The sequence below is a fragment of the Pristiophorus japonicus genome, chromosome 4 (genome assembly GCF_044704955.1).
Source record: "Pristiophorus japonicus isolate sPriJap1 chromosome 4, sPriJap1.hap1, whole genome shotgun sequence".
NCBI lineage: Eukaryota > Metazoa > Chordata > Chondrichthyes > Pristiophoridae > Pristiophorus > Pristiophorus japonicus.
In genome coordinates this window covers 129,062,538-129,089,876 of record NC_091980.1, presented here as the reverse complement: position 1 = coordinate 129,089,876, position 27,339 = coordinate 129,062,538, and the positions used below count along the sequence as shown (strand labels likewise).

The 27,339-nt window shown below is 43.6% G+C and overlaps 2 protein-coding genes across 2 annotated transcripts; both read left to right on the top strand.

Moving 5' to 3' along the window:
* Nucleotides 1-8,327: 8,327 nt before the first annotated feature.
* Nucleotides 8,328-10,979, top strand: LOC139262526 (ferritin heavy chain, oocyte isoform-like). The gene is made up of 4 exons (XM_070877697.1): nucleotides 8,328-8,429; nucleotides 9,814-9,960; nucleotides 10,354-10,479; nucleotides 10,809-10,979. The coding sequence occupies exons 1-4, from the start codon at nucleotides 8,328-8,330 to the stop codon at nucleotides 10,977-10,979; spliced, it is 546 nt and encodes a 181-aa protein (XP_070733798.1).
* A 4,444-nt stretch (nucleotides 10,980-15,423) lies between these two features.
* Nucleotides 15,424-18,728, top strand: LOC139262191 (ferritin heavy chain B-like). Its single transcript, XM_070877336.1, has 4 exons — nucleotides 15,424-15,525; nucleotides 17,698-17,844; nucleotides 18,083-18,208; nucleotides 18,573-18,728. Exons 1-4 carry the CDS (start codon nucleotides 15,424-15,426, stop codon nucleotides 18,726-18,728), a joined length of 531 nt encoding a protein of 176 aa, XP_070733437.1.
* The last annotated feature ends 8,611 nt before the right edge of the window (nucleotides 18,729-27,339 follow it).

The window sequence follows — 27,339 nt, the reverse complement described above, 5'->3', positions numbered from 1 at the left end:
TGAGGAACTCCTGCAGCTATGTCCTGGGGTGAGATGATTGACCTCCAGCAATCACAACCAACTTCCTTTGTGCTAGATATGACTCCAGCTAGTGGAGAGTTTTCTATATTTGCATTGACTTCAGTTTTACTAGGGCTCCTGATGCCGCACTCAGTCAGATGCTGCCTTGATGTCAAAGGCAGTCACTCTCACTTCACCTGGAATTCAGCTCCTTTGTACATGTTTGGACCAAGGCTGTAATGAGGTCAGGAGCCGAGTGGTCCTGGCGCAACCCAAACTGGGCACCGGTGAACAGATTATTGATGAGTACCACTGTCGACAACATCTTCCATCACTTTGCTGATAATTTGCGCACAGGAAGCTCCCACAAACAGCAATGTGATAATGACTGCGAAGTCAGGTCGCTCATTGCAGTGCGGGCAGGCACAGCAGGAGGGGCGAAGAAGTGTCAAGAGTTTGTAGAAGGAAGTGACCGGGGCCCAGGAGAGGCGTGAGTCTGGGGCCCAGAGGAGACGAGGGCCCAGGGGCAGCACGAGCAAGCCCACACTGCTGTATGTGTGCGCGCTCAGTCTGTGCAGCAGAGCTAGTCTCCAGTCATCTTGGGTAATCCTTGTCACTGGACCAAGTCCTAGCTCTGTCAAGCCCGTGTGGTGACTGGTGTGCAACAGGCACCACACGTTTAAAAAATCCAAGCACGGGCATTTTTAACCCTCCAAGATGTAGTTCAGGATCTGGAATATTAGGTCCTTCATTGAAACACCTGTGAACTCATTCCTTTTTGGAAGCAAGTCATCCTTGTTTTGAAGGACTGCCTATGATGATGAGGAATTGACTGATGGAGCGGTAATTGGCTTGAATGGATTTGTCCTGCTTTTTGTGGACAGGACGTACCTGGGAAGTTTTTCACATTGTTGGGTGGATGCCAGTGTCTCTGTACTGGAACAGCTTGGCTCGAGGCGCGGCTAGTTCTGGACCATGAACCGGACAGGATGATGTCGGGGCCTATAGCCTTTACAGTATTCAGTGCACTCAGCTGTTTCTTGATATCTTGTGAAGTGAACTGAATTGGATGAAGACTGGGTTCTGTGGTGGTGGGCACTTCAGGAGAAGGCTGAAAAAAATCATCCATGAGACACTTCTGGCTGAAAGTTGTTGCAAATACATCAGCCTTGTCTTTTGCACTCGCATGCTGGGCTCCGCCATCATTGAGGATGGGGTTATTCATGGAGCCTCCTCCTTCCATTTGTTGGTTAATCGTCCACCACCATTCATGACTGGTTGTGGTCGGACTGCAGAGCTTTGGTCTGATCCATTGATTGTGAGATCGCTTCGCTCTGTCTGTAGCATGTTACTTTCACTGTTTAGTATGTATGTAGTCCTGAGTTGCAGCTTCTCCAGGTTGACATCTCATTTTTAGGTGCGCCTGGTGTTGCTCCTGGTATCCTTGTCTGCACTCCTCATTGAACCAGGATTGGTCACTTGGTTTGATTGTAAAGCTAGTGCGAGGGATATGCTGGGCCATGAATTTCCAGATTTTGGTGGAATACAATTCTGCAGCTGCTGATGGCCCACACTGCCTCATGGATGCCAAGTTTTGAGCTGCTAGATCTGTTTTGATTCTATTCCATTTAACACTGAGGTTCAGCCACTCACCACCAAGGAGGGTGTCCTCAATGTAAAGACAGGACTTCGTCTCCAAGGACTGTGTGGTGGTCACTGCTACCAAAGCTGTCATGGGCAGATGAATCTGTGAAAGGTACATTGGTGAGGACGAGGTCAAGTAGGTTTTACCCTTGTGTTCGTTCTCTCATCATCTGTCGCAAGCTCAATCTGGCAGCTATATCCTTCAGGACTCAGCCTGCTTGGTCAGTGCTGCCGAGCCACTCTTGGTGATGGACATTGAAGTCCATTGCTAGTATCAGTGCTTCTTCCAAGGGGCCTTCAACATGGAGGAGTACTGATTCAAGCTGAGAGAGGGTGGTCGAAGGTAATCAGCAGGAGCTTTCCATGCCCATGCTTGACCTGAACCCATGGCACTTGATCGGGTCCAGAGTAAATGTTGAGGACTACTACCGCTATTCCCTCCTGACTGTAAACCATTGAGCCGCCATCTCTGGTTGGTCTGCCCTTCCGGTGCGACAGGACATACGAAGGGATGGTGATGGAGGAATCTGGGACATTTGCTGAAAGGTATGATTCTGTGATTATGACTATGTCAGGCTGTTGCTTGACTATCATCATCATAGGCAGACCCTTGGAATCGAGGAAGACATGCTTGCACTCCTGAAGTGATTTCTTTGGTGGCTGAACAGTCTAACACGAGAGCCACAGATAGTCGCTGAGGAAAGGAATGGATGGGATTGGTTTGCCATACGCTCTTTCCGCTGCCTGTGTTTGATTTCTGCATACTCTCGAAGTGCCCAGCGCTCTCTCGGCTGCACTTCCTCCACTTAGGGTGGTCTTGGTCCAGGGACTCCAAGGTGTCACTGAGGATGTCGCACTTTATCAGGGAGGCTTTGAGGGTGTCCTTGTAGTGTTTCCGCTGCCCACCTTTGGCTCATTTGCTTGACAGAGCTCCGAGTAGAGCACTTGCTTTGGAAGTCTCATATCTGGCATGCGAACTATGTGGCCTGCCCATGCGGAGCTGATCGAATGTGATCTGTGCTTCAATGCTGGGGATGTTAGCCTGGACGAGGACGCTGATGTTGGTGCGCCTGTCCTCCATGGGGATTTGTAGGATTTGTAGACATTGTTGGTGATATTACTCCAGCAACTTGAGGTGTCTGCTGTACATGGTCCATGTCTCTGAGCTATACAGGAGGACAGGTATTACTACAGCCCTGTAGACCATGAGCTTGATGGCAGTTTTGAGGGCCTGGTCTTGACTAGCCTGTGGGACAACTCTCCGCATTTTGGCACAAGATTCCAGATGTTAGTGAGGAAGACTTTGCAGGGTCCACTGGGCTGGCTGGGTGTACCATTGTCATCTCAGAAGCCGGTGCCATGGTGGATGCTGGGTAGTCCGTCCTGATTTATTCTTATTAATGTTTCTCGTAGTGGTTTGTTACAACTGAGTGGCTTGCTAGGCCATTTAAGAGGGCAGTTAAGAGGGGTCAACCACATTGCTGTGGATTTGGAGTCACATATAGGCCAGACCAGGTAAGGACAGAGATTTCCTTCTCTAAGGATATTGGTGAAGCAGATGGGTTTTTACCATCCGATAGCTCCCTGGGCAACATGGCAGGGGGATGGGAACAAATGCAGGGAGACAGAGGGAAACAAAAAGGAGGCAAAAGCAAAAGACAGAAAGGAGATGAGGAAAAGTGGAGGGCAGAGAAACCCAAGGCAAAGAACAAAAAGGGCCACTGTACAGCAAAATTCTAAAAGGACAAAGGGTGTTAAAAAAACAAGCCTGAAGGCTTTGTGTCTTAATGCAAGGAGTATCCGCAATAAGGTAGATGAATTAATTGTGCAAATAGATGTTAACAAATATGATGTGATTGGGATTACGGAGACGTGGCTCCAGGATGATCAGGGCTGGGAACTCAACATTCAGGGGTATTCAACATTCAGGAAGGATAGAATAAAAGGAAAAGGAGGTGGGGTAGCATTGCTGGTTAAAGAGGAGATTAATGCAATAGTTAGGAAAGACATTAGCTTGGATGATGTGGAATCTATATGGGTAGAGCTGCAGAACACCAAAGGGCAAAAAACGTTAGTAGGAGTTGTGTACAGACCTCCAAACAGTAATAGGGATGTTGGGGAGGGCATCAAACAGGAAATTAGGGGTGCATGCAATAAAGGTGTAGCAGTTATAATGGGTGACTTTAATATGCACATAGATTGGGCGAGCCAAACTGGAACCAATACGGTGGAGGAGGATTTCCTGGAGTGCATAAGGGATGGTTTTCTAGACCAATATGTTGAGGAACCAACTAGGGGGGAAGCCATCTTAGACTGGGTGTTGTGTAATGAGAGAGGATTAATTAGCAATCTCATTGTGCGAGGCCCCTTGGGGAAGAGTGACCATAATATGGTGGAATTCTGCATTAGGATGGAGAATGAAACAGTTAATTCAGAGACCATGGTCCAGAACTTAAAGAAGGGTAACTTTGAAGGTATGAGGCGTGAATTGGCTAGGATAGATTGGCGAATGATACTTAGGGGGTTGACTGTGGATGGGCAATGGCAGACATTTAGAGACCGCATGGATGAATTACAACAATTGTACATTCCTGTCTGGCATAAAAATAAAAAAGGGAAGGTGGCTCAACCGTGGCTATCTAGGGAAATCAGTGATAGTATTAAAGCCAAGGAAGTGGCATACAAATTGGCCAGAAATAGCAGCGAACCTGGGGACTGGGAGAAATTTAGAACTCAGCAGAGGAGGACAAAGGGTTTGATTAGGGCAGGGAAAATGGAGTACGAGAAGAAGCTTGCAGGGAACATTAAGGCGGATTGCAAAAGTTTCTATAGGTATGTAAAGAGAAAAAGGTTAGTAAAGACAAACGTAGGTCCCCTGCAGTCAGAATCAGGGGAAGTCATAACGGGGAACAAAGAAATGGCAGACCAATTGAACAAGTACTTTGGTTCGGTATTCAATAAGGAGGATACAAACAACCTTCCGGATATAAAAGGGGTCAGAGGGTCTGGTAAGGAGGGGGAACTGAGGGAAATCTTTATTAGTTGGGAAATTGTGTTGGGGAAATTGATGGGATTGAAGGCCGATAAATCCCCAGGGCCTGATGGACTGCATCCCAGAGTACTTAAGGAGGTGGCCTTGGAAATAGCAGATGCATTGACAGTCATTTTCCAACATTCCATTGACTCTGGATCAGTTCCTATGGGGTGGAGGGTAGCCAATGTAACCCCACTTTTTAAAAAAGGAGGGAGAGAGAAAACAGGGAATTATAGACCGGTCAGCCTGACCTGAGTAGTGGGTAAAATGATGGAATCAATTATTAAGGATGTCATAGAAGTGCATCTGGAAAATGGTGACATGATAGGTCCAAGTCAGCATGGATTTGTGAAAGGGAAATCATGCTTGACAAATCTTCTGGAATTTTTTGAGGATGTTTCCAGTAAAGTGGACAAAGGAGAACCAGTTGATGTGGTATATTTGGACTTTCAGAAGGCTTTCGACAAGGTCCCACACAAGAGATTAATGTGCAAAGTTAAAGCACATGGGATTGGGGATAGTGTGCTGACGTGGATTGAGAACTGGTTGTCAGACAGGAAGCAAAGAGTAGGAGTAAACGGGTACTTTTCAGAATGGCAGGCAGTGACTAGTGGGGTGCCGCAAGGTTCTGTGCTGTTCTGTACATTAATGATTTAGACGAGGGGATTAAATGCAGTATCTCCAAATTTGCGGATGACACTAAGTTGGGTGGCAGTGTGAGCTGCGAGGAGGATGCTATTAGGCTGCAGAGTGACTTGGATAGGTTAGGTGAGTGGGCAAATGCATGGCAGATGAAGTATAATGTGGATAAATGTGAGGTTATCCACTTTGGTGGTAAAAACAGAGGGACAGACTATTATCTGAATGGTGACAGATTAGGAAAAGGGAAGGTGCAACGAGACCTGGGTGCCATGGTACATCAGTCATTGAAGGTTAGCATGCAGGTACAGCAGGCGGTTAAGAAAGCAAATGGCATGTTGGCCTTCATAGCGAGGGGATTTGAATACAGGGGCAGGGAGGTGTTGCTACAGTTGTACAGGGCCTTGGTGAGGCCACACCTGGAGTATTGTGTACAGTTTTGGTCTCCTAACTTGAGGAAGGACATTCTTGCTATTGAGGGAGTGCAGCGAAGATTCACCAGACTGATTCCCGGGATGGTGGGACTGACCTATTAAGAAAGACTGGATCAACTGGGCTTGTATTCACTGGAGTTCAGAAGAATGAGAGGGGACCTCATGGAAACGTTTAAAATTCTGACGGGTTTAGACAGGTTAGATGCAGGAAGAATGTTCCCAATGTTGGGGAAGTCCAGAACCAGGGGTCACAGTCTGAGGATAAGGGGTAAGCCATTTAGGACCGAGATGAGGAGAAACCTCTTCACCCAGAGAGTGGTGAACCTGTGGAATTCTCTACCACAGAAAGTAGTTGAGGCCAATTCACTAAATATATTCAAAAGGGAGTTAGATGAAGTCCTTACTACTCGGGGGATCAAGGGTTATGGCGAGAAAGCAGGAAGGGGGTACTGAAGTTTCATGTTCAGCCATGAACTCATTGAATGGCGGTGCAGGCTAGAAGGGCTGAATGGCCTACTCCTGCACCTATTTTCTATGTTTCTATGTTTCTATGACACTTGCTTTTTATTCCAGATTATAATTTAATTAACTGAATTTAAATTCCCCAGCTGCCATGGTGGGACTTTGGATTATTAGTTCAGGCCTCTGGATTACTCGTCCAGTAACATTACCATTATGTTACCGTATTCTATGCATCTCTCAATGGCACTTTTGGTGTATCGATGTCACCACAATTCATATGTTGATGATTCACAATTCTACAGTTCAGGTTGGGTTTGTGTGCTGATCGGTTTGACGGCTTCATGTTGCAGACAAAACAAATTCTTCAGCTCACTTGATGTGAAAAACTTTACAGGTGCCCATGTTTTAAGAATTACATAGCATTTACAGCATAGAAAAAGGCCATTCAGCCTGGCAAATTGCAGTGGTGAGCGGTCCTTCTCTAACATAAAACGCATCTCGGATGAGGTGAGGAAACGAATGGGACAAGATCGATTTAATAGTCTTTCAATCATAAGCATGGAGAGTGAAATACTGAGAGGAGTTGACTTCACACACTGAGCCTCCTCCCAACCTCATTTAACCCTATCAGCATATTCTTCCAATCCTTCCTCCCTCATGTGTTTATCCAGCTTCCCCTTAAACACAGCTATGCTTTTTGCCTCAACTACTCCTTTCGATAGCAAGTTAAACATTCTAAACACTCTCTGAGTAAAGAAGTTTCTCTTGAAGTTTCTCTTAGATTACTAATTCTAACTTTCTATATAATTCTATGGAGATCAGAACTGTGCACAATACTCCAAGTGTTGTCTGGCCAAGGTTCTATATAAATTTAACATGCTGCACAGGGATATGGTTCAGCTGCACGTGTTCCTCGCTCTGAGCTCAGAACTGAGCTAATGGTTAACCCTCATCTGTGCCTTTTTATCTCTAGAATTGACTATTTCAATGCTTTCCAGCTAGACTTAGATGCACACCTAGTCCCATTCACCTATAACCCCTGTGATTGTGGACCATCATTGGCTCCCGGTCTGATAGTACCTCAAATTCAAAATGTTTATCTTTGTATTTAAATTATACAATGGCCCCTCTCTCACCTCTTTTCCCAGCACATTGATAAAATCGGTGATGTTACCTGCTCTCACAATCAACTGGAAAATTTAATTCACTATGTTTCCAATTTCTACCGTTCACTCACCTTCACATGGTCCATCTCTGTCCCTTCCCTTCCCTTTCTCGACTTCTCTGTCTCTATTCCTAGACATAGTCTATTGATAAATATCCAATGAGTTATTTGGATGTTGCTTCAAACCCGCAGATACCTGCAAATGACCAACACACTGAACAATCCAGAGCTATTAAGAATACACTGACTCGCAAACAACAGAGGATTCAATTAATCTTTCAAGGTGGACATTAACTGCTCCAGTCAGAGCACGGACGATGGGGTGTTCTCTCTGTCTGCCTGCCTTTCTTCCGCGGCTATGTCCGTGCATGGGTATCCCTGGAAAGGGAGCACACGGTGTCTGCCGGTATGCTTGAGGCTTTCCATGACCACTGGGCACCAGCGGGACTGGAATGAAGCGTGGATACAGGGAACTGAATTATAATTTGAAAAGTTTGTAATGTTAGTTTTGTCATAATGTTGACCTTACAGTTGATTCCCACTTATAAAGTGGGCACTTACGGTTTAAGTGTTTCCGATCGCTGATTTAATCATCCCAATTAATTAGCCCAAAGAGAAGAGGATTAATTTAAACCTGTGATTCTGGATATTTGAACTGTGTTGGAGGAAAGTTAGGACAATTGAGATCCTCATTGAGTTGTCAGCCAATGATGCTTATTCTTCAAAGATCTGACTGGCTCTGGGAGTCCATCTCCCCTCCTCCCTTTAGTTGATTGGTGCTCTGAGAGGCTGCAACTTTTGATTGGATATTGAACACTGTCACTCATCATCTAGACTGCCACACCCTGGATTATCCCTCAGTATTAATGCAGGAGTTTGATATTTGGTTAAATGTTATTTTTGTACTTCGACAAAGTTTATACTTCAGAAGAAAAAACACATGACTAACATGGCTTCTCGAGTGTGTCAGAACTACCACCAGGACTGTAAGGATGCTGTCAACAAGCAAATCAACATGGAGCTCTATTCCTCCTATGTTTATCTCTCTATGGTGAGTTTTGTGTTTTTTGGTACTTCACAATGGAGACTATGGAATGTGAATTTATGAAATCCTGTGCTGTATCCAGCCCACCTCTTTCTCTCTGCTGCCCCTGCCCCCAATCTATGCAGTGAATTCACTTTTAAAGCTATAATTTATCTTCCTGTGTACTCATTAACAAACTCTCTGTTCCTTGCAGCAGCTGTACCATGTTCTGATATTGAATCTTAATGACTCTTTCCTGGGCTCTTGAGCTTGAAGTTTATTTGGAATGCTTTCTGCTCTCAATGTGAGGAATTCAGAATTTGTTTCCTCCATTCTAAATCATTCCATGGACTTTCCTTACATTGCCAGTTCAATGGGTGATGTCATAAAAATACAGCTTCTCCTGACTTCCTTCCTAAATGGAAGTATTCTTTCCCACAAATGTGGTGGAAATCTGCTACACTTTCTTTCCCAGCCATCCCTCACCTCCACTGGGAGGATGGGATGAAAATGTTACAAATCTTTCTGCTTCCCTCCTGTTCCTAGTGTTTCTAACAATTTTTTAAATACTAGCTTGTGCCCTTTTTTGTCTTTCCTCTAACTTTCTTTGCTTTATTGGTGGTAAAGGCTTCATAAATTGTCTGTACTCAGTAGCCTCTCCCTTAACCCCACTGCTTTCCTACCCTGTGAACTTCGCCGAGCACCTCAAATTCTGAGGGGTTCTCATAACTTTTATTCCATGGCATCTGGTTCTCAAATGTTTTGGTGTTAAATTCAAGCTGCTTGTGGTTTTAATTCCTTGGCATAACTAGCTAGTAAAACTCAACTAGTGTTGTTTTTTCTATATGAATTCTGCACTGTGACTAGATCTCTACTTTTAAGGGGGTTGCTCAGAGTTACAATACTGCCCTTCAACTAGTCTGCACACAATAGATCTGTGTCAATAAACAATGATTATTGGAGTGTGCTACTGGTGACCAGGATATCAATCTTGTGGCAATTCTTTCACTAATTTCCAGAGCTGCAATGAATATTGGGTGCCAAGATTTAAGTTTCCAGTTTTGAGCATGTTCAATCAAAGCTGAATTGGTGATCGTGGAATGATGCTGCACAGGAGGCCATTCAGTCCATTGTGCCTCGCTGTCTGTTGGGTGGAGCGATACAACTCCTCCACTCTTCCCATAGCCCTGCAAATCATTAAGTTTCCATTTGCCAGTTTCCCTTTTGCTGGAGGTGAGATTATCCACTATCTTTACCAGGTTAGTTGTGTTGGGGCTATTTTCCATAACTACATAAAAGTTCAATGAGACTGAGCTCTTAAAGCCAAGCCCATTGCTCTTGCTTTCATATACAATGCCAATTATAATGGGTCTACCTTGCATAAACAACTACTCTGCTGATCTCTCCGCAGTCCTTCTACTTTGACCGGGATGATGTTGCCCTGCGTCACTTTGCTGAGTTCTTCAAGGAGCAGTCACATGAGGAACGTGAGCATGCTGAGAAACTGATGCAATTCCAGAATCGACGTGGAGGCCAGATCATCTTGGCGGACATCAAGGTTTGGCTCTATAAATGAGGGGCCTTCTGTCTGGCTCCCCTTAGACTGATTGATCCCAAATCATTCTAAAGCAGTTGGTTCCAATTTAAACCACAGAAACCAGCCATTTGGATAAACTAGTCTATGCTGGTGATCAGGCTCTAGACATCACCTCCCACCTTGCTTTATCTAGCAACCTATCCTTCTCCCTTTTCCCCACATGTTCTGATTTAGCTCCCCCTTAAATACATCTGTGCTATTCACCTGATCAATTTGACTCCAGTGGTTGATGGCTTAATGCAGTATTTCTATATTCTAACACATTGCTTCATGGTCTCCTAGAATTCTGATTGCATTTTTTCAGCCCTAATTCCTTCAATACATTGTAAGTGAACATGAGAATTTCCTCTTCAGAAACCAGAGCAGGATGAGTGGAGCAATGGTGTGGAGGTGATGCAGAGAGCTCTGCAGATGGAGAAGAATGTGAACCAGAGTCTGCTGGATCTGCACAAACTCTCCACTGGGAGCACTGACCCTCATGTAAGTTCCTAATGCTTCAATGTGGGCCTTTTGGGTAGGTTGTAGGTGGTGGAACCTTGCTGTCCTTGAACCTAATTTAAAAAGATCTCCATGCCCAATAGCTTTTGTGTTGACTATTTTTTGGGGGTAGATATTGTAAATGTGTCTGTGATCCAAGCACCTTTTTGTACAGCAAGTTTTCATCTTAATGCGGTGCAGTAATTCCAGAAATTTCAATTGCACCACTTGACTATCCTCCAGTTCAAGAGGATTAAAATCCAAACTTTTCAGGGGTAAGCTCCAATGTTCCTTCATATCTGCTGCTGTCATAACTAGTTTCCCTCTTTCAGTTGTGTGACTTCCTGGAGACCCACTACTTGGATGAACAAGTGAAGATGATCAAGAAGCTTGGAGATCACATCACCAACCTGAAGAGACTGGGAGCACCTGAGAATGGCCTGGGAGTGTACCTGTTTGACAAGCACACCTTGGGGGAGAGAGTGACTGAATCTTGTGACTAAATAATTGAGATTCTCTTCTACTTTTGCTTTGTACAGGCTGAGACCTGGGCTCTTGATGTGAAATGTAATTAACTGTAAATAAACAGTCCAATATTGGATTGGTTTTGTCTCCTTGCAAGTTTGATTGGTTGCTTATATTCTATTTGCCATAACTTGGTTACAGCCCCAGTATTGTACTAGGCTATGCAATAGTGTTGCCCTGAGATTCAATCATAGAATGGTAACAGCACAGGAGGCCATTCAGCCTGTTGAGCCCATGCCAGCTCTCAGCAAGAGCACTTCAGCTAGTCCCACTTCCCTGTAGCCCTACAATTTTTTTTTCCTTCAGGTGCTTGTCCAATTCAGTGATTGAATCTACCTCTGCAACCCTCTCGGGCAGTGCAATCCAGATACTAACCACTCACTGCTTAAAAGTTTTTCCTCAAGTCAGCTGTAATTCTTCTGCCACTTGCCTTAAATCTCTGCTGGTTGTTGACCCTTCTGTGGGTGGGAACAGTCCTATAATTTTTCTTTTGCGGTGGTAATTTCAATATATTGGCATCTATATTCATAGAAACATAAATAGGAGCAGTAGTAGGCCATTCGCCCCTTGAAGCCTGCACTGCCATTCAATACAATCACAACTGATTCTTTAACACAACACCATATTCCTGCTTTTACCCCATAATCCTTCATGCCTTTTGTATCAAGATAGCTATCTCCTTAAATATATTGAGTGACTTGGCCTCCACTGCCTTCTGCGGTGAAGAGTTATCCATCTCTCTGCTAAATTTCTTACCCCTTATCCTGAGCCTATGCCCCTTTTTTATTCTAGACTTCACAGCCAGGGGAAACATCCTCCCGATCCAACCCAGTCCGAATTGTATGTTTCAATAAGGTCCCCTTTTCCTCTTCTAGTGAATACAGGCCTTATCGACCCAATCTCTCGTCCTACGACAATCCTTCCGTCCCAGGAATCAGTCTGGTGAGCCTTTGCTGTGCTCTCTCTTGGTTAAGGAGACCCAAAACTGCACACAATACTCCAGCTGTGGTTTCACCAAGGCCCTGTATAACTGTAATAAGACATCCTTGCTCCTGTACTAGGGGAAAAATTGGAAATATTACATTTTGGTTTCCTCCTCCAAATCTATTTATATAGGTGATTAGCTGGGGCCTAAGCATTGATCCCTGTGGTATCTCACTAGTCACTGCCCACCATCCAGGAGAAGACCTGTTTATTCCTACTGTTTCCTATCAATTAACCAATTTTCAATCCATGCAAGTATATTACCCCTAATTCTATGTGCTTTAATTTTGCACACTAAAGTCTTGTGGGACTTTATTAAAGGCCTTCTGAAAATCCAAATAATTTACATCCACTGGTTCTCCCTTATCTAATATCAGTTATAGCCTTTATAAAAAAAAAAAATACTCCAATGCATCCACTATTTCCATGGCTGCCACTTTTAGTACCCTGGGATGCAGATTATCAGGCCTTGGATTTATCAGCTTTCAGTCCCAATAGTTTCTGCAGCACTATTTTCTTACTAATTTCTTTTAATTCCTCTTGCTCATTAGACCCTTGGTTCCCTAGCATTTGTGGGATGTTATTTGTGTTCTCTTAGACAAAACTGAAGTATTCAATTGTTATGCCATCTCTTTGTTCCCCATTATAAATTATCCCAATTCTAACTGTAAAGGACCTACATTTGTCTTCACTAATCTTTTTCTTTTTACGTACTTGGAGAAACTTTTACAATCGTTTTTATGTTCCTTGCAAGTTTAGTCTCATACTCTATTTTCCCCCTCTGAATCAATCTCTTGGTCCTTTTTTTGCTGAATTCTAAACTGCTCCCAATCCTCAGGCTTGCTACTTTTTCTGGCAACATTGTATGACTGTTAGTACTCAGTCTCCCCATTTATAATGAGTGTGTGTGTAAAGAGCGAGTGTGATCTTGGCTCCTTTAAGATTCCAGAGTGCAGATACCTCATGGGTGGCCTGCTTATATACTGTGCTCCCAAAGGATGCTGGGATGCCTTGGGACTCCAACAGGTGGGTCCTCTGGTGGTCAGGTGCAATGCAGGTTACAAAGGGTTAAATACATAACGGACAGCTCTTTGGATCTAATACTATCCTTAATTTCTTTTGTAAACCATGGTTGGGTCACTCTTCCTTTTGTATTTTTGAGTCAGAAAGGAATGTATAATTATTGCTATTCATACATTCGTTCCTTAAATGTTAGCCATTGACTGTCCACCGTCATGCCTTTTAATCACACTTCCCAATCTATTATAGCCATTCCTCATATCTTTGTCGTTTCCTTTGTTTAGATTTAGGACCCTAGATTATGATTGGACTACTTCACTTTCCATCTTCATGAAAATTCATTCATGTTATCGCCACTCTTCCCTAAAGGACCCCACCCAACAAGACTGTTAATTAACCCCTTCTCATTGCACAGTACCCAATCTACGATAGCTATTCAGACATGTTGAAGACCTAATTTCAATTCTACATATACATAATGACTCAAAAGTCTGGTTACTGTAAACGCACTCAGGTGCAACCTGATCCATCTTTATTCCAACCCAAGAGTGCCAGCGTGAAAAAGACATCCAGCTTATATTCAGTTGACCAAACACACATGCATACAGCCCGATGGCATCCGACCGTGGTGTGCTCTGGTGTCTGGTGACCCCCAAGCATTAATACATAAGAGTATATCTTGCAAATTCTATTCATGCATTTCAATCAAGCATTGCAATACTGTAATACAACAGCTGAAAATGTTCACGTTTGTTCAGTCACATAAGGCAGTGGGATGACAGGTAAATTTTAGTGTCTTAAAGGAGGCAGAGAGGTTTACATAATAACATGCATAGGCAATCCATAAGATCATGGCTGGTCTGATCTTGGTATCAACACTTTCCTGCATGTTCCCCATAGCCCTTGACTCCCCTATTGTTCAAAAATCTATCTATCTATCTATCTTAAATGTATTCAATGACCCTGCCTCCACACACACACACACATTACTGACAGGGTTCTGCACTGTCTGAGGGGCAATACTGAGGGATTGCTGCACTGTCTGAGGGGCAGTACTGAGGGATTGCTGCACTGTCTGAGGGGCAGTACTGAGGGATTGCTGCAATGTCGGAGCTGCGTCTTTCAGATGAGATGCTAGACCATCTGTCTCAGGATGCTATTTCGAAGAAGCGCAGGGGGCGTTCTCTTCGGTATCCTTAACAATATTTATCCCTCAACCAAAACAGATTATCTGGTCATTAACACATTGCTGAACTTGATTGGCTGTAAAAAGCTTTGAGACATCCTGAGGCCATGAAAGGGCTATATAAATGGAATTATTTCTTCTTTCTAAGAGGATAAGCGTTCCCAAGGCTGCCACAATGAAGTCCAGATGCAAATCTTTCTTTCTCTTTGGACTGCAGTCCATTTCATTGCTTGTAAAATGTCATGGTAACATAACAAGAACTCAAAATCCCATGGTCCGCAGCACATTCTAGCTCCTGTGTGTACAGGTGCTCACTAAACTTGGAAGTGATGGAGTATCTGAGCACTTGAGCTTGTCACATTCCTCACATGCACTGTCCATTCACCTGACCCGCTGTCGGTTGCTTTGCAGACTCACTGGTCTGTCTTTGGATGCTGCATCCACAGATACCTGAAAATGACCAACCCACTGAACCGCGCAGAATATTAAAAAGACACTGACTCGCAAACAACGGAAGATTCAATTAACCTGGACAAGGTGGCCGTCAGCAGGGCAGCGGGCGTTCGAGGTGGTCGTTCGGCCCGACTGTCCACCTCTCGTCCACGGCTACATTCGTGCCCGGGCGTCCCTGGAGACGGAGCATGTGGTGTCCATCGACATGCTCGCGATCTTCCGTGAGAGGAGGGACTGGAGTGCATCATCACCCCTGGCAAACAAATTTTAATTTGATTACTATTGTTTAAAGTTTAATTTGTTTACTGTGATGGTTTTAGTGCCTCTCCCCCCTTTTAGCCAGGGATCACTTGTATAACTTGTGTTTCAATGCCTTAAAAAAAAAGGGGCACTTGAAAAGTTTTTGGAGTGTGCCCCCGCTCCCCCCCTTTAATCAGGAGGCATTTGATTATTAGTTTACAACAAAAATAGTTGTGTGCCTTTAAACAGGGGAGCCATGTTTGACTTTAAATTGTCAATTGCCGGCAAAAAGAAGGGTCAAACAATGATGTTCATTCTTCAAAGTTCATGACTGGCTCTGGGAGTCATGGCCCCGCCTCCCTTTATTTGATTGGTGCTCTGACAAAGGCTGCAACTTGTGATTGGGTATGATGAATGACACTCACAGCTAGGTTGTCCCACCCTGGATTATCCAGCAGTATAAAGACAGGAGTTTGAAATTAGTTAACTCTTAGCTTCTTGCTTCAACAAGGCTTAGATTTTTGGAAAAGCAAATTAGGATGGAATCTCAAGTGCATCAGAACTACCCCAAGGACTGTGAAGCTGCTGTCAACCAGCAGGTCAACATGGAGCTCTGTTCCTCCTATGTTTATCTCTCCATGGTGAGTCTTATATTTCTGAGCACTTCACAATGGAACCTGTGCAATGTGAATTTACTACATTCTGTGCTGTATCTGGCTCACCCCTCACTTGATGCAGTGAATTCATTTGTTAAAGCTATACTATAGAAATTATCACCTTGTGTATTCTTTAACAAACTGCCTCTGTTCCATGCAGTACCTGAGCCATAATCGGTGAATCTTAATGATTCTTTTTCCTGGGCTCTTGTGAGCTTGTAGTTGAAGTTTGTTTGTAATACACTCTGCTTTCAATGCATGGAATTCAGAATTTATATCCTCATTTCCAAATCACTCCATGGCCTTTCCCTACCTTGCTGTTTGCAATGAGGGGATTCAGTCTTCAAATTAGAACCAGACAATTTAGGAGGGAAATCAAGAAGCAATGGTGGAAGTTTGGAACGTATTCTCTCCCTGCTTCCCATATTCCACCCACCCAAATCTGTGGGTGCCTGGGCAAGGTTTTTGTTGGGTAAGGGTATCAAGGGATTAGAACATAAGCAATAGGAGTAGGCCATTTGGTTCATCTCTTCCCTCAATTCCACCTTCCCGCACTATCCCCTTGGTCCATAATTTCTTCAGTTTCCCAAAAATAAATTGACCTCCTGTCTTGAATATACTCAATAACTGAGCATCCACAGCCCTCTGGGGTAGAGAATTCCATAAATCATCACCCTCTGAGTATTGAAATTTTAACCTTTCTCAGACTTTAATGGCCAACCCCTTATTCTCCAACTATGACCCCCTGGTTCTAGATATATCCAGTTAGGATAAGCTTTAACCCTGTCAAGCCCCTTAAGAATTTTGTTCAATTAGATTTGCACCTCATTCTACTAAACTCTAGAACATTGGCCTAGTCTACTCAATCTCCACATAAGGCAATCTCCTCATTCCAGGAACCAGTCTCGTGAACTTTTGTTCCATCTCTAAGGCAGGTATGTCCTTTGTTTGGTAAGGTGACCAGAATTATACAAAATACTCCAGATGTGTCCATACCAATGCCCTATATTATTGTAGAAAGAGTTCTTTACTCTTGAAATCTAATCCCTTTGTAACAAATGCTAACACCATTTGCTGTCCTAATTACTTGCTGGATAAATGGTGGTAAGCTGCAGATCTGACCATTTGAATGGTCGAACAGGTTTGAGGGGCTGAATGGCCTACTCCTGTTCCTTGCGTTCTTGACGACCTCGATTTTAGCTACCAGTTTTTGCCTTTGTCTTTTCTCTAACTCCCTTTTTGATTTATTGGTGGTAAAGCCTTCAGCCATTTCCCCCCCTACTCGGTGGAACTCTCCCTTAATCCCTCTGCTTTCCTACCTTGACCTCAAACTCTGAGGGGTGGTATCTGGTTGTCTGTTGGAATACCTTGATGTTTAGTGCTGAAGGTGTGAAATGAATGCTGCTTAGTTTTGGTTCCACGGGATGAATGTAGCCAGTAACAATTGGGCCTGATGTACTGTATGAATTGTGCACTGTGACTAGATCTCTACTTTTCTAGTAGTGCCCCATGTATAGCCTGAACAAAATAGATTGGGGTCAGTAAGCCATCATTGGTGTGGTACTGTGTATTATTAATAATAATAATAATAATAATAATAATTAATAAAAAATCTCACTTCTAAAGCTACACATGAGCATTCGGTGCCAAGATTAAGGTTTAGATTGGAGCATGTTCTATCAAAGCTGAATTGGTAACCATGGGATGATACTGCACTGAAGGAGGCCATTTGGCCCATCATGCCTGTGCTGACTTGAGTGGAGCTATCCAACTAGTCTCTCTCCCCTGCTTGATCTCAGCCTTACAGATTTGTCTGTATTAAGTCTTTTTTTTTTAATGTTGCCATTTAATTTACTTCCACCATCCTTTCAAATTGCCCATGCATTTAAAAATAACCAAGTTTCCTCTAGTCCTTGTCCTTTTGCCAATCACTTGATTTTTCCATTAGCCAGTTTCCCTATTGCTAGGGGATTATCCACTCTCTCTACCACATTAGTGAAGTCAATGGGCTGGTGCTCGCCTGTGTAACATTGTACATGGAAATTCAGGGAGACTTTAAATCCTTTTGCCGGAAGCAAAATTGAGTTTGGCTTTATGTACAATACCCACAATAATAGGTCTGCCATGTGATGCCCAAAAATTCTGATCTCTCCATAGTCCTTCTACTTTGACCGGGATGATGTTGCCCTGCGTCACTTTGCTGAGTTCTTCAAGGAGCAGTCACATGAGGAATGTGAGCATGCTGAGAAACTGATGGAATTCCAGAATCAGCGTGGAGGCCGAATCATCTTGGCGGACATCAAGGTTTGGTTCAATCAAGGAGTGGCCTCCTATCTGGATCCCCTAAGATTGCTTGTTTCAAATACCTCCTAAAGGAATTGGCTCCATGGTTGTGGTATTGGAATGCAGTAATTCTATATTCCTGTGACATTGTTTATGGTAACATTGATGTCTGGTTGCTTTTTCACCCCTATTTTCCTTGTACTGTCTCTTGTTTAGTTTGTTCCATTGTAAGTGAACTGCCTGTGACTTTCTGCTTCAGAAACCAGAGCAGGATGAGTGGAGCAATGGTCTGGAGGCGATGCAGAGAGCTCTGCAGATGGAGAAGAATGTCAACCAGAGTCTGCTGGATCTGCACAAACTCTCCACTGGGAGCACCGACCCTCATGTAAGTTCCTCATGGGGTTCTAGTTAAGTTGGAGGTGGTGGATTGTTGCTGTCCTTGAGCTGTTTCAAAAGTGCTCCATGCCCAATAGCTTTGTTTTTGGCGGTCTCTCCTGGGTTTGTCAGTGGAGAGGACTGGGAAGTTGGCCTACTGTGGACATTGAGAAGTAACTATGTCCCAGTGTTTCCAGGATCTAAGCTCTCATTGTGCATGAGTTACTGGATCTTAGAGCAAATTTACATCAATCTCAATTGCCCTACTTTATTATTCTCCAGTCCAAGATGATTAAAATCCCAACTCCAGGGGATGCTCTGATGATCCTTTATATCTGCTACTAGCCATAACTTGTTTCCCTCTTCTCCTTCAGTTGTGTGACTTCCTGAAGACCCACTACTTGGATGAACAAGTGAAGATGATCAAGAAGCTTGGAGATCACATCACCAACCTGAAGAGATTGGGAGCCCCTGAGAATGGCCTGGGGGAGTACATGTTTGACAAGCACACGTTAGGGGAGAGTGATTGAAGCTTATGTTCAGTACGTGAGACTCTGTCCTGAAGCGAATGATGGCTTGTGGCTTTGTACAGGCTGAGACCTGGTCTTGTGATGTGAAATGTAATTGACTGTAAATAAACTGTCCAATATGGAACTGGGTTGTCTTTTTGTAAATTTGAGTGTTTGCTTATCTTCAGATTAACAGCATTTGGTTTCCATCAGACAAGAATTATACTGGGCTGTGTAACAGCTTTATTTTCCTCTCTCCTTCAGGTCTAAGTCTAATTTATTGAGCTACAAATTTAAGCTTGTATGTTGAGCTAATTTTAATTCTGTTTATACCTTGGGAGCAATTTGTCGTCTTGTATTTCAATTATTGTGTTCCAGCATTTCTCTTCACCTCGGATTGTAACAGAACTTGCTGCTGATATAACCTTTAACATAGTAAAATGTACCCAGGCATTTGGCAGGAGTGTTACCAAACAAAAATGAGTGACAGGAAAGATGACTAAACTCTTGCTCAAACAGGAAGGTCTAAAGGGAGTAAGAAAGAATTTTCAGGGTATGAACTCTAGAGCTTGGGCCAAAGTAACTGCTTCCACTGGTGGTAAATATTCTTTCTGCTCTGTGTCAATGGCAGCTCTTTTAATCCCTCAATACAACAAACTCTCAGCTGCTGTAATTTTGATAAAAATGCATTTAATTTAAAGTAAGCTTTTACCAATCCCACTGCGTAGTTCCTGTGGCATACACTGGAGGTCCCTCACGGAACCCAACTTGGTGCTGCTGCTGACTTTCTGGTCAGTTTTGTGGTCAAAGTAACACAACTGTGGAGACCAGCAATGTCTGAGCTCATTGTGGGAGTACCCTGAACTCATGGTACTGTAAGTGGTTTGTCTTAGTTATTTTACATTTCTGTACACCCCCCCCCCCCCCCCCCCACCCAAAAGCCATTTTAGTTCTAGACCTGGGAATTATAGTAGTGAACAGAATATTCAGTTTCAGATAGATCTCTCTGTCATAATGCTTTCATGTTAAAGCACCTGCTTGCTTCCAGCAAAACACACCCCGGTGGTGTAAAACAAACACAATCCAACACACAAGACGGGCCCATCCGAATGCAAAGTATCCACGACTAAAACACACCTGCTTGGATCAATAGTGCACCATTGAATATGTACCAAAGACTGTGCGTACACCTATGATCCGTGCAGAACCTCCCCACTAAACCCCTAAGGCTTGGTTGGTATGCACAACACCGCTCCACATGATGTGCTGGTCTAAAGGATATGTGGGTTGGGATACTGCTCACCAGTTACCCCCTCTGGCTTATTCGCTGCTTCTCCTGGTTTCGTATCAGTCGTTTACAAGTTCCAGTCTCAAGGTCAGCTTCGCAGTCAAAGTCACGAGGCTGTCTTTTCTTGTTGATGGTTTCTTCTCTCTGTCCCAGATGGAGTGCTCAATCCTTGAAGGTGTTGAATAAAGCAAGCAACTGTAGAAGAAAGAGAGATAGAGAGAAAGATGGCAGTAAACTGCTTTTCTTATACCTGAAAAATGCTTGCTGAATCCTTGCCCCATAAACCAGTCCTTTGCCTGAGGCAGTCCAACTAAAGAGCATGATTCACATCTCCGGCCTGTGCCTTTGTTACCAGGCTCCTCCTGGGGATAAAGGCTCCAACGAGTCTGGGTGGCCAATAGCTTCCTTTGTCCTGAGGTTCCTGTGCTTCAGGGCTATCTCATTCCAGTTTGATGGCTTGAGCACTGACCAGTTTATCTGATCTCTCACTGATGGAGGACCCTTTTGTCATGTAATGGTAACCCATCAGCCATCTACCTGTGATGAGGTTCCTGCTTTCAGCCATTGACCCATCCCAGACTATCCCCACCCACCTGATGTGTATTCCTGTGGAAAATGCCTGGGTCTGTCCCAGTCATGCTGTCAGCTCTGTAAATGAAATATGGAAAAGCAATGTCCAAACTTAAAGTCCAAAATCCTGAAGTTTGTGTCGATGTTTACGCCGATGCTTACAGTACAAAAGGCAACTACAATTGGGTGATTGGGAAATGCATCTCAAATGTTGGCCTCTTGGGGCAGAAAGTGTGAATTCTTTTTGGGGATAGGATGAACTTGGTTCCTAATATTTTTTCTGTTTTGTCTTTCGGATGTTGATTGAATAAACTGTCTACCTCGGCTCCCACGTGAATAAGAAGTTGTATAAGGCATTAAAGAGAGAGATAATCATGAACTGTACTCAAATAAAATGTATTCCTTCTGCAAGGAGTAAAAGAATTTCATTAAACGCAAAAAGCAATAAATTAAACCACCAAGGAAGAACAATAAATATTTCTCCTGCCCCCACACCCTTCAACACTTCAATTGTATTTATCCAACGTTTATAAATTAATTAGTTGAGAACTGCAATGAGTGAAATGGAATTGCCATCTTCAATCATTCCTCGTTAATGTCTTTGCATCTCTCAAAGTTTCCAGTCACCTTATTCAATCTTTGCTATTGTATGAAAATTCATCAATGGCAAAGGAAGCTTCTCACCACCTTGTGCTTTCTTTGCCTACCGCCATCCCGATTCCCCACAGGGAGTGACACTGAATGAAAGAGATCCTGTGGAAGGATCAAAGCTTCCCTCAGTCCCAGTAACCACAGGCCTGAATCGAAGTCTCTGCTGCCCACTGGGCTGGCATTGAGTGTGACCATGTGATGTCCATCAGTTTGCTCAAAGCCCTTTGTGACTGCATCTTGGATCCTTCGACCAATACAGGTGTAAATACCCAGATAGATGTTCGGTTCAGGTGGGTCAACATTCTCTCTCTATCCACTCTATCAAACTTTTCATAATTATAAGGACCTGTGTGTGATTGGTGGCTCTGGATCTGAATCACTGCCACCCTCTCTGACCTATCTAAAACAGAGTTTTAATCCAAGGGAACACCTCTCATCAGCTAATCCATGACTGAACCACTTCTGCACTGAAACCAGACGTCACGGCGTTGGATCTCAGAGAAACACCAACATGAAAGGCAAAGGACCAGAGAGGAGAGATGAGAATTGTTTTTGCGCAGAGAGTTGTTGTGATCTGGAACACGCTGCCTGAAAGGGCGGTGGAAGCAGATTCAACAGTAACTTTGAAAAGGTGAATTGGATATATAGGAGGAAAGAAAAACATTGCAGGGCTATGGGGAAGGAGCTGAGGAGTGGGATTAATTCGATCACTCCTTCAAAGAGCCTGCACAGGCACAATGGGCTGAATGCCTCTTTCTGTGCTGCATGAATCTATGATGAGACACAGTTACAGAACAACTGAAGAGGGTGTAAAAAAAGATTTACAAGGATGATACCAGAAATGTGAGGGTATACCTATCTTGAAAGAACAGGCTCTTTACTCTTGAAAAGAGAATGCTGAGGGTGACCTAATAAAGGTCCTTACAATTATGAAAGCTTTGATAGAGTGGATACAGAGAGAATGTTTCCACTTGTGGAGAAGAGCAAAACTAGAGGCCATCAATATAAGATAGTCACCAAGAAATCCAATAGGGAATTCAGGAGAAACATCTTTATGCAGATAGTTGCTACCACAGGAAGTGCTTTAATTGAATAGTATAGAAGCATTTAAGGGGAGGATAGACAAGCATATGAGGGAGAAGGAAATAGAGAGTTTTGCTGATAAATTTAGAGGAGGAAAGACAGGAGGCTCGAGTGGAACATAAACGCCGGCATGGACTGATTGGGCCGAATGCCATGTTTTCCAAAGCTCTGATTGGCTCTGGGCCACAAACCACCCCAAAAGAGCTAGAATATGGTGTTGAAATAGAGGATCAGCCAAGATCATATTGAATGGCGATGCAGATTCGAAGGGCTGCATGGCCTACTACTGCTACTAATTTTCTATGTCTCTTTTGTGAATTGGAGCCTGGATTCAAGGAAGATTCCTGATTGACAAATCCTGAGAGCCAATCATCATTGGTGATAGAAACATAGAAAATAGGTGCAGGAGTAGGCCATTCGGCCCTTCTAGCCTGCACCGCCATTCAATGAGTTCATGGCTGAATATTCAATTTCAGTACCCCATTCCTGCTTTCTCGCCATACCCCTTGATCCCCCTAGTAGTAAGGACCTCATCTAACTCCTTTTTGAATATATTTAGTGAATTGGCCTCAACAACTTTCTGTGGTAGAGAATTCCACAGGTTCACCACTCTCGGTGAAGAAGTTCCTCCGCATCTCGGTCCTAAATGGCTTACCCCTTATCCTTAGAATGTGACCTCTGGTTCTGGACTTCCCCAACATTGGGAACATTCTTCCTGCATCTAACCTGTCTAAACCCATCAGAATTCTAAATGTTTCTATGAGGTCCCCTCTCATTCTTCTGAACTCCAGTGAATACAAGCCCAGTTGATCCAGTCTTTCTTGATAGGTCAGTCCCGCCATCCCGGGAATCAGTCTGGATGTTATTCCTTCTTTGAATGCAGCTGGCCCAGTAGTATAAATAAAGGTGCTTCTGTAAGAAAAGGTTAATACTAGAACTGTGCAGGTGATAGTGTAATATAGGTCGTGAGGATGGCCTTCAAGTGTGTCAGAACTACAAAAAAGACTGTGAGGCTGCTGTCAACAAGCAGATCAACATGGAGCTCTGTTCCTTCTATGTTTACCTCTCCATGGTGAGTCTTGTATTCCTTGTTGCTACATTCTGAAAAGTTGGAAATTCTCCAGTTCCATGAACTGGCTTTAAGCTGTATTTCTCTGGATTCCTTCCCTGGGGGAGAAGAGTCTTTGGGCAGTGAGGGCTTCAGGTGTGTAATACAGGGGGATCTTGTTGAGTTAATGGACTGCTCCCTGTAGCAGCTGCCCTCTGTTCAAGTTTAAAATCTGAAACCAGCTCAGCTGCTGCCTGAGTGTGTTACGGAAGAGCACAAACCTGGTCAGGGCCTTGTTGACCTGAGACAATGTTCAATTTCAGTGGGGGAACTGTAGTGAGTGAAATGTGGGCAGGTCCTAACTAGTGATCTCATTAATTGGAGGTGAAATATTGAGAATCCTGGCTTTGGAGCCCTGCTCACTGCTGAGATCTCTTGTAGGCATTAGGCACCTGCTGAATATATCTAAACACTAAGCATTAGGCACCTGCTGAATACACAAATATGTTTAAAGTGGCCAAATATAAAATGGCTGCCTGGAGGGCTCCTCCAAGCATGATGGGAAATCAGGTAGTCAAGCTGTGAACTATTGACTGAGACTGACCGAGCAATAACCCTGTGAGGCCCACTGCCAGGAATGCCTTGGATACAAGATAACTATAACAAACCATTATAACTCCACACAGCAGAGCCCCGAGAAATAGAGATAAGGGGGGCCTACATCACATAACGAGGGCATGAATCAGCCCGAGATGACAAGAACCGAATATGTAATTCTAATAAGGAGGCTACCCAAAGACAGCACCCAAGGATAGTAAGATAAAGGGGGCCTGGACCATGTTACAAGATGCATGAGTAATTCCTAGCAACACACACCTTAGCAACACATCTCTTGGCAACACATGAGCTACTTCACATTTAGAGACTAACTCTATCTATTGGTCTAATTGAATCTATAATCAGTATGATTGGATAGTATCCAACCGAAATGGGCTGATGTAACTGTCGTAAACTGTTGTAAAACATATAAAAATCCATGAAACTATTTGTTCGGTGGAGAGTGGAATACCTGGAGTTAACCAGAGGCTCTCTCCCCACCGGTGAAATAAAGACCGCTTTGGTGTTGGAACCGATTCTGAGTGTCGAGTGATTCTTCCGAGAAAACACTAACACTAACACACTATTGCTGCGAAAACTACTGGAGTGGAGGATTTTTTTCACTCCGTGCCCAATCTTGGATTAGAAAGGAAGAATAATCATTTCTATAGTGCCTTTCACTACCTTGGAATGTCCCAAAGTGCTTTGTAGCCAATGAAGGAGTTAAGTGTAGTTACCTATTGTAAAGTGGGAAATGCAGCCAGCCAAATAGTGCACAGTAAGCTCCCACAAACTGCAATGAGATAATGATCAGATCATCTGTTTTAGTGGTGAGGGTTGAGGGATAAATATTGGCTGGCACACTGCAGCGATCTCCCCTGTTCTCTGAAGTATTAACTAGAACAAAGGAGTAGGCCATTGGTCCCTCAGCCTGATCCATCATTCAACAAAATCACTGCTGATCTTCTACCTCAACTCTAGTTTCCTGCACTGTCCCCATATCCCTTTGTTCCCTAAATATCCAATCTATTGATCTGTCTTGAATATACGCTTCTGGGGTAGTGAATTCCAAAGATTCACCACCCTCTGAGGGAAGAAATTTCTCCTCCCCTGACTCCTAAATGGCTGACCCCTTTTCTGAGACTGACCCCTGGTTCCTGACTCCCCAGCCAGGGGAAACCTCCTCCCTGCATCTACCCTGTCCAGCACTGTAAGAATTCTGTATGTTTCGATGACATCACCTCTGATTCTTCCAAACTCTAGAGAATATAGGCTAGTGTAAATGTCTCTTCCTTGAGATCTTTCACATCCACCTGAGGACAGACAGGGTTTCTGTTTAACGTCTTGTGTGAATGACCAGAAGTATTACTTATCCAGGAGTAGAATTGAGTTTGACTAGACCTCTTTCTTCCTGTTACAGGGAGGAGTGGCTATCCAACTCAGGTTAGTGAAGCAAATTGCACTTTAGCTAGTTAACAAATGGTATTTATTTTTGAAAGACTCAGAATTAGCTAACTAGGGGGAAAAATAATATTCTTGCATTGTAGATGAAGATCTATGTCTGAAGAAGCTGTTTAAAATTCTCTCCGCAGTCCTTCTACTTTGACCGGGATGATGTTGCCCTGCGTCACTTTGCTGAGTTCTTCAAGGAGCAGTCACATGAGGAACGTGAGCATGCTGAGAAACTGATGGAATTCTAGAATCAGCGTGCGGGCTGAATCATCTTGGCGGACATCAAGGTTTGGTTCAATAAATGAGTGGCCTTCTTTCAGAATCCCCTTGGCATAATTTGTTTTAAATACTTTCTAAAGCAATTTGTTCCAATTTGATTCCATGGTTCTGGTGGTGGAATGCAATAATTGCATATTCCTGTGATGCATTGTTTATGGTAACCTGGACGTCTGGTTGCTTTTTCACCTGTCTTCCTTCTACTTTCTCATGTATGTTGTTTAATTGATTGTAAGTGAACTGCCTGTGACTTTCCTCTTCAGAAACCAGAGCAGGATGAGTGGAGCAATGGTCTGGAGGCGATGTGGAGAGCTCTGCAGATGGAGAAGAATGTCAACTAGAGTCTGCTGGATCTGCACAAACACTCCACTGGGAGCACCGGCACTTATGTAAGTTCCTTCATGTGGGTTTTTGGGTACGTTCGGGACATTGGAACATTGCTGTCCTGGAGCCTATTCCAAAGATCTCTGCCCAATAGTGTTGTGTTGGGGTATCTCTCCTGGGTTCTTCAGTTACTTGGGGAGAGGACTGGGAGGTTGGCCTGCTGTAGACATAAATATGTTTCCAGCATCTGAGCACCCATTGTATAGGAGTTACTGAGTGAGTGGAGAAAATTTACATCAGTCTTAATAACCCCACTTGTCTATGCTCCAGTCCAAGAGGATTAAAATACCCGACTTTCGAGGGATAAGTTTGGATGTTGCTTGATCTGTTCCGGCCATAACTAGATTCCCTCTTTCAGTCGTGTGAGTTCCTGGAGACCCACTACTTGGATGAACAAGTGAAGATGATCAAGAAACTTGGAGATCAAATCACCAACCTGAAGAGATGGGGAACCCCTGAGAATGGAGTACCTGTTTGACAAGCACATTCTGGGGGAGTGTGACTGAACTGACTGATGGGATCAAACTATTTGTGTTTTGTACTTGTATTTACATAATCAGACCCCTGTCTTGTAGGGAATGATGGATTGTGACTTTGCACAAAGGGCTGAGACCCATCACACTAAATATACTGTTCAACATTGGATTGGGTTTTGTCTCCTTGTAAATTTGAGTGGTTGCTTATTTTTCATTTAACATGACTTGGTTTACATCAAACAAGAATTCCACTGAGCTGTGCAACAGTGTGATGGGATGCAGTCCTATGAAATGTGTTCTTCTAGTGTAATGTTGATGTATTGACTGGGATAATCAAGCACCTGTTGTAAGATCTAAAATGTTCAACTGTGCGTTCGGACAATTGACAGCCCCATGGGATATTGGCCCAGTGACCAAAAGCCTGGTCAGATGTATGTATCAAGGAGATATTTTGGGAGGGATCTCCAGAGCTTGGAACTTAAAAGCTGTATAAAATTAACTGTTCCATCTATCTGCCATTATATTTTGTTGGAGTGAATTGTCATCAATGCAACATCTGTTAAAGACAGGGCCAACTTGCAAGTAAATCAGTGTTGCACCATTTCAGTCCAGTGAAGAAAAAGTCCTGGATTAGCTTCCTATTTAGTGTACCAGCCCTGTGAAGGGCAGTTTGTATTCAGTAGCTTATATAGATCTTGTTCAGTTATCCAGGCAATTCAGTAATGGGATTCACTACTGCTGCTATAGTCTTTCTGTTAAGCTTTATAGGCAGACAAGCACTGTCTCAGTACACTCAACTCTGGGCAC